We start from the raw sequence: 13,439 nt of genomic DNA on the forward strand, positions 1-13,439 counted from the left end.
TCGCAGTGGCCATGATTGGTTGAAGGATGATGATGTTGATATAACTAACAACAACAAAACTGAACAGTCGTAACATTTTTTTATTTGAAAATGTTTTAATTATTTTAATTATTCGCTCTAACAAGGAACGTTGCGTTAACAGAACTAATTATCCAACTAATCTATAAGACACCTGGGGCTATCGTATGATATAATTATATTGTGATTAAAATATACCGACAAAACTGAATTAGAAAATATGTCAATATTAATTGTCGCATATCAGTGCCGTATTCATTTAAGTATACTGGTTGAATTTATGTCATTTATCACAGGAACATCAGGTATTTACTATATTTAATGGGAATTAACTACAATTTCAGTTTTAAATAAGTTTATTTTGACGTTTCGATTTCCTTTCGAGTTTGTTTTGTTACTTGTTAATATAAAAAAAATTATTAATTTAATTTTATCTGCCTTGTTGATATTGTCAATTTCTTCTTCTTTAAGTTCCATCTTCTATCGAAGGTTGGAAATCATCATGGCTATGCGGACTCTGTTGACTGCCGCTCTAAAAAGTTCTGCGCTACTGCATTCAAACCATTTCTTAAGTTCTTAAGCCAGGATATTCTTCGTCTTCCCACATTTCGCTTTCCTCGGATTTTGCCTTACATAATAAGTTGTAATAATGCGTATTTTTGCCCTCTCATCACATGTCCTAAGTACTCAAGTTTTCGTCTTTTGTTAGTTAATATTATTTCCGCCTCATTTCCTATCCTTCTAGTTACTTTCACGTTTGACATTCGTTGAATCCATGATATTCATAGGATTCTTCTGTAACACCAAAATTCAAAGGCGGCCAACTTATTCAGATGGACTTGTTTTAGTGTCCACGCTTACAAGCCATAAAGAAGAGTAGAGAACACGTAAAATCGAAGGATTCTCAGGCGTAGTTCTAACCTTATATCTTGACAACAAAGAAATATTGACAATTTAGACATAATATATTATATATTTTAAAGTATATGACTTTAAAAATGATATTGTCAATATTTTTGAGGTGCGTTCTGAAACTGTCGTCGATGTTCTTAGTCGAGGACTAATGCGCACGTTGATGCGCATCGCCCAGTCTCGAAATCCTTCCCATTGGCCAGTTGACCTCCAAAACTTAAATATCGCTACTGACGAGCCCAACAGTCGCATATAAATATGAGCGATTTTCAGGTCAGGAAATGGGTTCATTGACAAAGGCTTAACGTTTAGCAAACATGTAGAAGCTACAGTACAAAAAGCCAACATGGCAAGAGCATCAATAAGAGGCCTGGCAGGAAGAAAAAGCAAACTTAGACTGAAAACAAAAATAAGATTAATAAATAGTATAATTCTTCCTATACTAACATATGCATCTCTAGCATGGGGACACATATGCAATACACCAAAAAAGAATATACAAGCGGCACATAACAACAGTCTAAGAGAAGCAGTCAACGTACCGAGATACGTAGCAGAAAGATTCCTCTTTAGAGAACTACAACAGATCAAAGTGACTGACACAATGAAAGAAAAAGCTAGGACAAAGATCGCGGAGATAGAGAACCACCCCAGCCACATATTGCGAGAGATAATGAGGTACGACGCTTTCCACAGGTGGAAGCACAAAAGACCGAAACAACAAATAGTAGAATAAAATCATAATACTAGAGAGAAAATCAACAATCACACCAGAGAGAAAACAAAACACCAGAGAGGAAACACTTCAAAAAACAACAACAACGCCCAATGAAGATAGTTCGTAGCTCATCACACTCGTGCACAGTCGCAACGTACAGCGTAGACTAAGTTAATTTTAAGTAGATAATTTATTATATTAATATGCACTAATTCTGATTTTATGTTTCAGGCATCCTACAAAAAAAACCCAAAAACGGCTTCGGTCACCAAAAAAAAAAACAAAAAACTACTAAAAAAAACCGGCGCAAGCCACAAAAAAATATATTAACAAAAACCTGAGCCTAGCTCACAGCGGAGACTTGATGCCCAAGTAAGCAATTTTAGTTGGCGGATAAGCCAGTAGCGCACCTAGAATTTGCCTCTGGGGGGGGGGGTTTTGGTTTCTCACCAAAATTTTTTTTATGATGTTACCTCCATTTTGAGTCCTTAAAATGTGTAAGTAACAGTGTCGGAATAGGGTCCTAGGGGGGGGGGGGGGTTTAACCCCCAAAACCCCCCCTCGGTGCGCCACTGGGATAAGCCACATTAAGATAAGAGGAATATAGCGACAATGCGTTGTCCTGAGTTATAAATTCGGTTAGGAAACCATATTGGGGTTCTATTACCCAGGACCTCCACATGAAGAGTATTTGGATGATAGTTGTGCCCCTATCGCGCATCAGAATGCTATAAGGGGAAAAGGGATGGTCTGGAGCATTGGAGCGCGGTGGAGTGACTCCTGTTTTTACTCAAGTTAATACACCGCGCTCCAATTAATTGTTACACCCGAACGTAATTCTTAGGGGTGAACATTTCTCATAGGCTGGGTTTAATTAAATTGCTTGCTCAGGAAATGGGTTGCAGTTCACACCGAGCATCGGACAATAACACACCGTCTCTCCAGCTGTACCAGCGCTCTGAGTAGAAGTAAAGTCCACTACTAGTCGTGACCTACCTCTATAGTTGACAGCTGACACAAAGAGCAGAAACGAAGCAACAGTGGAGACGAATTACAGCTGATCTAGACAACCGAGACGGAAGCAAATTCTGGCAAAAAGGGATGTAAAGCTAGTTTGAGTACGCAGTAAAATACTCCACGTGCACCTTGGGTAATCTAAATGAACTAGCACAAGAAGCACCAGATAATCTTTCGAAACATCTTCTGGCAGAAAGAAATCACAGTTTTCAAAGTTGTTAAAGATGACACTACCAACAAATGGACCTTCTAAAGATCAATTGACAAAAGAACCTGACCCCCAGAGTTCGCGAACTTAATATAGAAGGCTAGAGTAGAGCAAAATGCCAAATTCTGTACATATTTTTAAAAGAAAACGATATTTACCTGATCGCAATACAAGAAACACATACAGAAAACGAAGTCCAATTGAGTTTAAAAGGAAAAATCCCAGGCTATGATCTACTTAGTCCTACCTACGATAGAGCCTACGGTGTAGCAACGTATGTTCGCGCAAATATAAAAAATGCAGCCTTAATTTTCACTTCTATCAAGAACAATATTCAAGAGGTAACTGTGAATATCGGCTATATAAGAATAGCTAATATTTATTAACTCTTTGTAATGTATTGTCTTTTTTGCCTATATACAAATCTCACTTCTCTAGCAGGAGTACCATAGGGCTCAATACTAGCGCCAATACTCTATACAGTCTCACTCAACAGTGACCTATACCTCATCGGCCCTACTCTTCGCATGATCTCCCAGAGAATCTAAACTTGATATTTACTTTGTTGCTAACATCATGCTACAATCAGACGAGTTTCCGTCACTGGAACATCAGGCCCTGACCCATTCCCACTGTCAGTGTCTCATCAACAGTTAGAACTCGTGTGATTACACATCTGTTTTGTTGTTCCGATACAGTAACGCTGCGTTCTAAGTTTTTGTTGTGAATTTATTTTATTTTTGCTATTTATACTATATTATTTTATTTAATGTGTGAAACAAGAGAACCGTAAGTACTGTACTGTATTTGTATCCCAACACTTTACAATAAGGCTCTAAAACGTAAACACTCCACGATTACTGATTGGGAAAGAAATCGATCAAAAATAGAACAGTTTTGTACAGGAACTTCAAGTAAGGTTACAGAATCTCGACAAACTGCCAAAACTACAACTAAAAAAGCTTGATCAAGCTTTGTTTTTGTGGTTTTCTTAAGAGAGGGGAAAAGGAAACCCCGATTAATGGACCCCTTATAAAGGATAAAGCTTTAAACTTACATACACTAATGAATGGTGACGAAACATTCGCTGCTAGTACATGTTGGCTTGAACGTTTCAAGACACTTCATGGCATACGCCAGCTGACGATTACTGAAGAAACGTTGTCGTCTGATGAGGCTGCTGCGTTTGAATATTTAGGTAAATTTGCTGACATGATTGATGCAGAAAACTACTTTTCCATGAAATGTATAATGCTGATGAAACGGGCCTTAACTTCAAGGCATTGGGAAGAAAAAGTCTGGCTGCTGATGAAAAACTAACCGCTTCAGGTTTTAAAATCAGCAAAGAACGGTTAACTGTTTTAGAATGTTGCAATGCTGCAGGCACTCACAAACTACCTCTTATGGTTACTATAAAGTCGGCCAAATAAAGGACATTTAAAAACATTATTGTCAATTCTCTATATGTTCAATAGCTATGTACTACAGGAATTCAAAAAAAGCTTGTATTAACGCACATATTTTTAAGAAATGGTTTGAAAATCAATCCGTTCCAGAAGTATTTTGTGAAACATAAGGCTTGGCAACCTGTGCTCTGCTTTTCAAAGACAATGTAACGTCCCATCCGTCAGATGGTAAATTAGTTTGTGGAGATATAACAGCTGTTTAGCTATCACCAAACATTACACCGCTGATATAGCTAATGGATCAGCACGTTTTGCAGCATGTGAAACTGTTATACAGAAAGCAGCTTTTGAAGCGACCAATAAGTGATGAAGATAAATTACTGCCACTATTTACAAAAACTCAAGAAAATAAATGTAAAGACGTCATTTACTGGGTAGCAGAGGTTTGAGAATCTGTGAATTAGAAAGTTATAAAAATTTGGCCAAACCTTATTTACGAAGAAATTCCAGATCTAGAGGCTGAAGAAACCAATTTGTTAAGGAACTTTGGCAAAATCTTCTTGGCTCTGAAGAGGCAAATAACAATGATGTAGAAGAATGGGTGCGAGCTGATGATGATGGTCACGAGATATATGAAGAGCAGCCGATCATTGAAATGGTTGCAAAAGAATCCCTCTGATGAAAGTGATGGGGAAGAAAATGTCAACAGCGAACAGCAAGTAATCCACACAGACGCTACGGCTGCGTTAGATCTAACGCCACGCTACGTAGAGAAACACTCCTCGGCCATGCCAGTGGACACTATGTTTTAAGACGCTGGCGTAATTTAGCTGCGAGGGAGAGATTAATTCTCCATTAAAGTAAAGAAATTTAACTGATTTTTTCAAAAAAAGTAAAATTTGAAAGATTTTGAAATAATATTTTATTGTCATTTTTAGATATATAAAGTAGTGGTTCTTAGAGTAACTGCATATTTATTTTCCCTAAATCTATTGCCAAATTCTGTTTCGGATTTAACGGATTTTCTGATTACCGAAGTTTGGATTAGGGGAACTCTACTGTATATATATATATATATATATATATATATATATATATATATATATATATATATATATATATATATATATATTAAAAGTTTCTTATTGCCCGAATTTTTGACAACCCTGTATTTAAACCTTCATTTGTAGTGAAAATCATTTTCACATTTATGTCAATATACAAAAAATCTCTTACATGAAAACCATGTAAAGTTTTACCAAATATTGATCTACATAATATCTGAATTTAAAATTAAGTAGTTAAAATTATATGAAAACCACCTCCACAGAAGTGAAAATGAAGTTCCCAACAGAGGAACGCAAAAGGAATGCAATATAACTGGATGTCACGCCTCGACCTCCATTTATTTTTAGTGAGCATTACCTACCCTGGAATCTCTCAAAGGACGAAATTCCACTTCATAAATTCCTTCCATAAATTATCAATACTATTTAGTCGTAAAAATGGAAATAAGAAAGAAAAAGACTTCACCGATGACAGTTTCTCGATAGTTTTTTTGATAAAGGCTAAAGCAAAATTATGCTTCCCTAATTGAAGTATTAATTTTGTAGTAGTTAATATACATATATGTCCTACAGTGAGGGACAAAATTATGGAATACATTCATTTTTCGAGAATAGGCAACTTTGGAGACAAATCCCGATACAGGTCGATTTTTATTTTTAAATTTTGATTTTTTGGCATATATATCATACTAGCGACGTTATCTATCTGAACGTGATGACGTAATCGATTATTTTTTTAAATAAGAATAGGAGTTGTGTGCTAGCTCATTTTAAAGGTTATTTAATTCTCTAGTCAGTGATATAAACAGTAGATATAGCTTTAGCCAAATATAAGAAAACTAAAAACGTCTTAGACTATAGTTACTATAAAGATCTTCGAAACGCAGTTACTAACGCAGTCCGTTTGGAGAAGAATGGTTACTTAAATTATCGGTCTGCTTCTTTGAATAAAAAAGATCTTTGGAAAGCTGTGAGGTTATTCAAAATTGTAAATAAACCAGTTATAGAGATCCCTCAGGAGCTTAGAGATCCTATATCTATAAATAATTATTTTACATCTGTCTTTAGCCCTGTAAATTGTTCTCCTGAGACAACCCAATGGTATCAGTCAAATATTTTCAACCCAGATATTATTTTCTCCTTTAAAATGGCCACTATTGATGAAATTAAATCACTTATATGAGGGCTAAAATCGGAAGCTGTTGGATGTGATAATATTTCTGCAAAGATGCTACAACTCTCCCTTTCTATTACTGCTCCTTATATTACGCACATTATAAATTGTTGTTTGGAGGTAGGTTATTTTCCGGATACTTGGAAATACGCTTTGGTAAAAGCACTGCCCAAATCAAATAAACCTGAATCACTTAATGATCTTTGCCCAATAAGCATCCTACCGGGACTGTCAAAAATTTTAGAAAAGGTTATCTATAAACAGATATACGATTATATTTTTAGAAATAATGTAGTTACGTGCATACAATCAGGCTTTAGAAAAGAGTTTAGTACAACCACCCTGCTTCTTGACTTAACCGATAATATACTTCGATCATTTGATGAAGGAAAAGCAACCTCAGTCATCTTGCTTGATTTTTCTAAAGCCTTCGACACTATTGATCACGCTCTTCTGTGTGCTAAATTGAAATATTTTGGATTTGATGATACCTCCTTACAGTTTTTCAAATTTTATTTGGTAAATCGTTATCAAAAGGTCATAATCGATAATAGTTCATCAGAATTTGCATCTGTCAGTTCAGGGGTGCCTCAAGGTTCGGTTCTTGGTCCTCTTCTTTTTTCAATATATATTTCCGACCTGTATAAATCTTTAAATAATCTGAAATTGCACTCTTTTGCAGATGACACACAACTGTATTTCTCTTTTGAACCTAACTCTGTAAATCAAGCGTCACAAAAAATAAATCAGGATTTGGAATCTGTTTGTACTTATTCCACTAGACATAATCTTAAACTTAATGCTAAAAAATGTAATTCTTTGTTATATTGTTCAAAAAATTATAATGCCACTGTTCAGGATAACTTAAAACTAATTATAAAAAATGAACCTCTAAAAAATGTTAATAGTTGCAGAAACTTAGGAGTCATATATGACTGTACGCTACGTTTTCAAGAGCATGTCACCCTTTTAGTAAAAAAGTGCTATTTAGTTATGCGTCAACTGTATAGAAGTAAAGGCATTTTAAACTTTAAATTGCGTAAGTTACTTTGTGAAACTATGGTTATGTCAATTCTTAATTATGGGCTCTTGGTATTTTACCCTTGCTTAGATCAAGTTACGAAATTGAGGTTGCAAAAAATTCAAAATAATTGTTGCAGATTTGTTTTTGGCATAAGAAAGTATGATCGTGTATCATGCAAAATTAAAGAACTTCAATGGTTAACAATAGATAATTTATACAAATATCACCTCGTCTCATTGATATATCGAATTATTTCCTCGTCAAATCCTATTTATTTAAGGAACAAATTAGTATTTCGTGGAGACGCTCATAATCTGGATCTGAGATATCCTCATAGTCTTATGCTGCCAAGATATAGACTAGCTATTTTCCAGCGATCGTTTACTTACAATGCTGTTTTAGTGTTTAATAGTTTAACAAAATATTTAAGAGGTAAATCTCTTTATTTCATGAAGCGGCATTACAAGAAATTTTTACTACAATCGCAGTAACGTTATTATTATTATATAGTATATTGTTGTCGTAATTGTTACCATTAGAATTTTTAGAATTTTTTTTTGTTTTTATTTATCATTAATATCATTTATCACATAACATCACAAATTATTTTCTTTATCTTATTTTTCTAGTAGCCACATGACTATTTCTACCATTTCAATATTATATTATTATTTATGTCAATTTATAAATCATTTTTTTTTCATGTTCTACTTATTTCAAACTGACTTTGTAAACTTGAGGTTAAGTGGAGTAGCTCTAGCTAGACTTCGCCTCATGTATCTCTTGTTTGTAAATTTTTACAGACTAAATAAAGGCAATTTATTATTATTATTATTATTATTATTATATAAATATTTATACAGAGGGCGAAAAATAATATTTGATTTTTGAACTAAATTAATTTACACTACAAGAAGCCTCTTGCAGTATATTAAATTTATTTAATATAAAATACATTTTATTGAATGGGAGAAAAGGAAATAAGGATAATATGCTACGCTGACGACGCCATAATAACAACCGAAAATGAAGATGACCTACAAAGATTAATTAAAGAATTCGAAGATACGGCGTTCGTATACAACATGGAGATCTCAACAGAGAAAACTAAAGCGATAGTGATATCAGCGGAACCGAGAAGATGTAAACTAGTCGTAAATAACAAAATAATAGAACAAGTGATGGAAACTGAATACTTGGGAATAAAACTGTCAAGCTACGGAAAAGTGGAAGAAGAAGTACAAAAAACAAGTAAACATGGCAAACAGAGCAACAGGATGTCTCAACAACACAATCTGGAGAAACAAATACCTCACAACGGAAACGAAAACCAGGATATATAAATCAAAAATAAGACCGGTAATGACGTACACAGCGGAAACAAGAGCAGATACGGCGAAAACACTAAGACTACTGGAAACAACAGAAATGAAAGTCTTACGAAAAATAACAAACCAAACTCTAAGAGACAGAGTAAGAAGTGAGGAAATACGAGCGAAATGTGGTATAGAGGAAATAAACGCGTGGACCAAAAGAAGAAAAGTGGAATGGAATCAACACATTGAAAGAATGACAGAAAATAGAATAGTACGAATGGCAAGAGACAAATCGCCAAATGGAAAAAGATCATTGGGACGACCGAGGAAAAGATGGTCAGACAACGTCAATTGAGGCTAAAAACCGAAGTAAAACAGGCATTTTGCCTATTTATAAAGTAGGAAGAAGAAGAAGACATTTTATTGTAGTCAGAAAACAAAAAAAAAATGTTTATTTAGTAAATAAAAATGGCTTGTTTAACATTGTGGATTATTTCTTTAGTTATATTACGAATTTTTAATCTACGTAAATTTTTTAAATATTTATAATTACAGAGGTTTGGCTAAAATTGTATCAAATCCGTAAAAACATATTTTAGAGAATATCTTAAAGCATATCATAGACGAGATAGAAACTTCAGGACTTTTTGTATAAAAATGACCGAAGAAGATTTTATTAAACGATTAGATCATAATTGTTTTTGTATTCTTCTTCTTCATTACAAATAATATTATACAACATCGAATCCTATTTTATTTTGTCACATAATTCACGAAACATCAATTAAATGTCACATAGTCTTTGGTTCTCGAGCGGCGAGGACGTTAAAAAAGAAAGAAATTCATTATATGACTGCTTTTCGCGGCAACAAACTGAAGTAGGCGACTGCCTTTAAAGGATACATGTCCTGATCAAGTAGGTAGTAATCAGATGACGTCACGACTTGATCTCTACTTATGTACATACTGAAAATAAAAATGAAAATATCGATATTGTTTATGCGGTTTGTACCGTTTCTGTAAGATTAGTCACTACTGAATAATGGTTTCGGATTTCTTTTTACATTTCTGATGTGAGCATGTCAACGAATGTTAAGTTAAGCGTGATTAATAAATTAAAGATCCACAATATGAATTCCTTATTGTGTGTTATTCAGCTTTGTTGTACTGAATATATACTAATAGAATGCCAGTCGGCAAAAAAGATAGTTTATCATAGATACTCTCTTCAAACTTTGGGTATCGCTTCATTAGGCGGAGTCTGACACGGTTTCCCTCTGCGACTTTTTTTGGTTCTGGAGCGTTATTCCTCTCATTTTACCTAAAAATGTCGATTTTACGACATATCGAAAATTTATAGCAACTGCTTTCTTCTTCGCGTGCCATATTAGAATTATCCGATGTTGGCAATCACCATTGCGAAGGCTTCTCGATCTTCTGCAATAGCAAATGCTATTATTTTTAATTTAATAGCTTAAAAATAGCTTTAATAGCTTAAATTAATGAAAAAAAAAACACGAAAAGAAACAGCTTTGCTCGGTGCCACTCGAGCTTCGTGATCGGCCTTTTTGACGCCATAGCCGATAATATCTTAACACATTTTTAAGATATCTCTACTAGGAAGAGTGTCGGGCTGATACTAGACCTTAGTGATACTACATTTGTTATGGAGTGGATTTTCGACTAAGAATTTGAAACTTTTACTTAAAAGAGCCTATTGGTTAAAAAAAAAAAATTGATGAACAATAAACAGTTTCCTTGGATTTTCCATTCGAAAAACGTTTTCGTAAAAAAAAGAATGCGGTTTTCCATTTGGAATATATTTGTTTCAATATCCACATTAATCTATCATTCACGACTTTTTCTAAAATTCATTTAAATTGGTCTGTATAGTGTATAGTCTACAGTATAGTGTGGTTTTTTGTCTTTTAGGGGAAATAGCACGCGGTCCATATTAAAGAAGAACACTTGGGTATAACTATGAAATTAAATATATTAAGTAATTGGTACTTAGCTAACCGAACAATTACCGGTATAAGTAATCCACCACTTCTTAGTCAACAGCTACAGGTAGAAGAACCGACACGTGATAGGGCACTTCAGTGCTCTGGAGCTGAGCAATTAACTCCGAAGGCGAAGAGCTAAATTAGTCAACGGCATTGAGATGTGAAAAGTTACGGAATGACTACCATATTAAAGATCCGCATGGATATCTTTAGTAAAAATCATCATGAACTTACTAATCGCTAATTTATTTAATGATCATAGAGCTCAGAATCCAAGATCCGCTAAGGGAGGACAACCAGATTTAAATGACAGGATAAACAAATAAGAATAACTTTATAGTCTTGAAAATTGGAACATGGAACGTAAGAAGTTAATACCAATCAGGTAAACTGGATAACGCTGTGTAGGAACTGTGCAGAATGAAGATTAATGTGCTACACATTAATTATCTCATTAATAAAGATGTTATTGATACAATGGTCGAACTCTTTAATCTAATATAGCAGACTGCCACAATCCTCATACACTGGCTGCAATCGACCTTTGTAGCAATTCCCAAAAAGTTAAGTCCACAACCTGCTCAGATCACAGGACAATAGCTTTAATGAGTCACATACTTAAAACATGTTGAAAATAATACACAGCAGAATTGTTAAAACTCTTGAATATGAAATTAGTGGCACACAATTTGACTTAAGAAATGGTATGAGCATAAGAGATGCTTTAACCGACTTGAATGTGCTCTCCCAGAGTTGCATGGACGTGAATCAGGACATGTACTTATGTTTTATAGACTTTGAAAAGGCATTTAATAAGAAAAAAAGTCGAAATCCGAATTTGCATTTAACAACATATCAATGCATCTAGGTAAGAACCTTTTATGAACTAAATTGTGATGAGCAACTTAGACAGTCCATAGCAAAGCAGCTGTCGGATTGAGTAGATAGCTGCTCAAGAGTTTGCTGTGGAACTCTGAGAACCTCATCATTTTGTTTGTATGTAAATATAGATAAAAAGGAGATAATAGAAAAAAAGTGTTTTGAATTATATTATGTGTACCGTTTTTTGAACACACTGATGATGTTGAAAAGATGCTATATTTAACTTGTATATTATTTTAAAGCATATTATTCAGCTCTTCGTTATTAATATTTTATGGATCTTACGGTCATAAATTTTTATTGTTTAAGGTATTAGTCATGTTGTAACTGGCTGATTGACACCTAGTCTATGCCAATAAAAAAAAACTGGTTTCGTATACATAAAACGAGTAAATCAAGATACAGAAAAGACAGTTAAGATTTGATTTCAGTATATTACCTCCATTATTTGCTTATACATATTTCGACCTATCAGGACTCTTCAGAGCGACTATGCATAAGCCCTTAACGTAAAATTTTTTTATTCTTAGATGGAGCCGTAACGGCTGTATGAAGTTATTTCATTATTACTTCTTTTCACGGAAAATATTTGATTTCAAGTTTAAGACTTCTGCATAGTCGCTCTGACGAGTCCTGCTACTAAATAAGTATAAGCGAATAATGGAGGCACTATACTGAATTCAAATCATAACTCTCTTTTCTGCATTTGATAAGGTTCATTATAAAAAATTTGTAGACATATTAAAAAGCAAAAATATTGAGAGTCGTGATTTGAAAATGATATCTACTCTATGTTGGAGTCAATCTGCCAAGTTACGAGTTGACAACCAGAACACCCAAAATATCAAAATATATAGAGGAGTCCGCCAAGATTGCATGCTGTCTCCACTACCCTTCAATGTCTACAATGAAGAGGTATTTAAAGAAGCGCTCTTAGATTCAATAGAAGATATTATATCTATCAATGGAGAAATTTTAATTAACTTAGGTTTTGTAGACGATACAGTAATAATGAAGGATAACAGCAATGATTTACAGAACATAATTCACCGCCATAATGAATGTTGCCATGAATACGGATTGAAGATGAATTTGAAGAAAACTAAATGCATGATCATGACTACATCAGCAAATGCAAACATCCAATTGACTATTGAAGATACTCTAATTGAGATGTGGATACGTACAAATGCTTAGGAATATGGAAAACATCAAAGGTAGATCAAACTAAAGAAATTAAGACACGTATAAAAATGGCACGTGCATCACTCATTAAACTTAAAAAGTTTCTTTGTTGTCGAGATTTATGGTTAGAACTTCTTCTTCTTCCTATGCCGTCCCCATTAACGGAGGTTGGCGACCACATTTTTAAAAGCTTCTCTGTCTTTTGCAACGTGGAATAATTCGTCTACAGTCATGTTTGTCCAGTCTCGAATATTTCGCAGCCATGACTTCCTCTTTCTACCTATTCCCTTTTTGCTATCGACTCTACCCTGTATGATGACCTGCAGAAGACTATATTTATTATTTCTTAGTATGTGTCCAAGGTATGCAGTCTTGCGTACTTTTATCGTTCTCAACAATTTTTTGTCTCGACCCATCCTTCTCAGCACTTCCTCATTGGTGACCCTGGCAGTCCATGGAATTCTTAACATTCTCCGGTATATCCAAAGTTCAAAGGCTTCAATCTT

At 34.3% G+C, this 13,439-nt stretch overlaps 1 protein-coding gene across 1 annotated transcript; it reads left to right on the forward strand.

The window, feature by feature from the left end:
• The first annotated feature begins 12,525 nt into the window (after positions 1-12,525).
• LOC140446655 (uncharacterized) lies at positions 12,526-12,945 on the forward strand. Its single transcript, XM_072539244.1, has one exon. The coding sequence runs from the start codon at positions 12,526-12,528 to the stop codon at positions 12,943-12,945; it is 420 nt and encodes a 139-aa protein (XP_072395345.1).
• The last annotated feature ends 494 nt before the right edge of the window (positions 12,946-13,439 follow it).

Source organism: Diabrotica undecimpunctata, chromosome 7 (assembly GCF_040954645.1).
Source record: "Diabrotica undecimpunctata isolate CICGRU chromosome 7, icDiaUnde3, whole genome shotgun sequence".
Taxonomy (NCBI): domain Eukaryota; kingdom Metazoa; phylum Arthropoda; class Insecta; order Coleoptera; family Chrysomelidae; genus Diabrotica; species Diabrotica undecimpunctata.

What these genes read in the sequence shown, in the direction of transcription:
- LOC140446655 (XM_072539244.1), top strand. Translation starts at nt 12,526, where the DNA reads ATGATATCTACTCTATGTTGGAGTCAATCTGCCAAGTTACGAGTTGAC.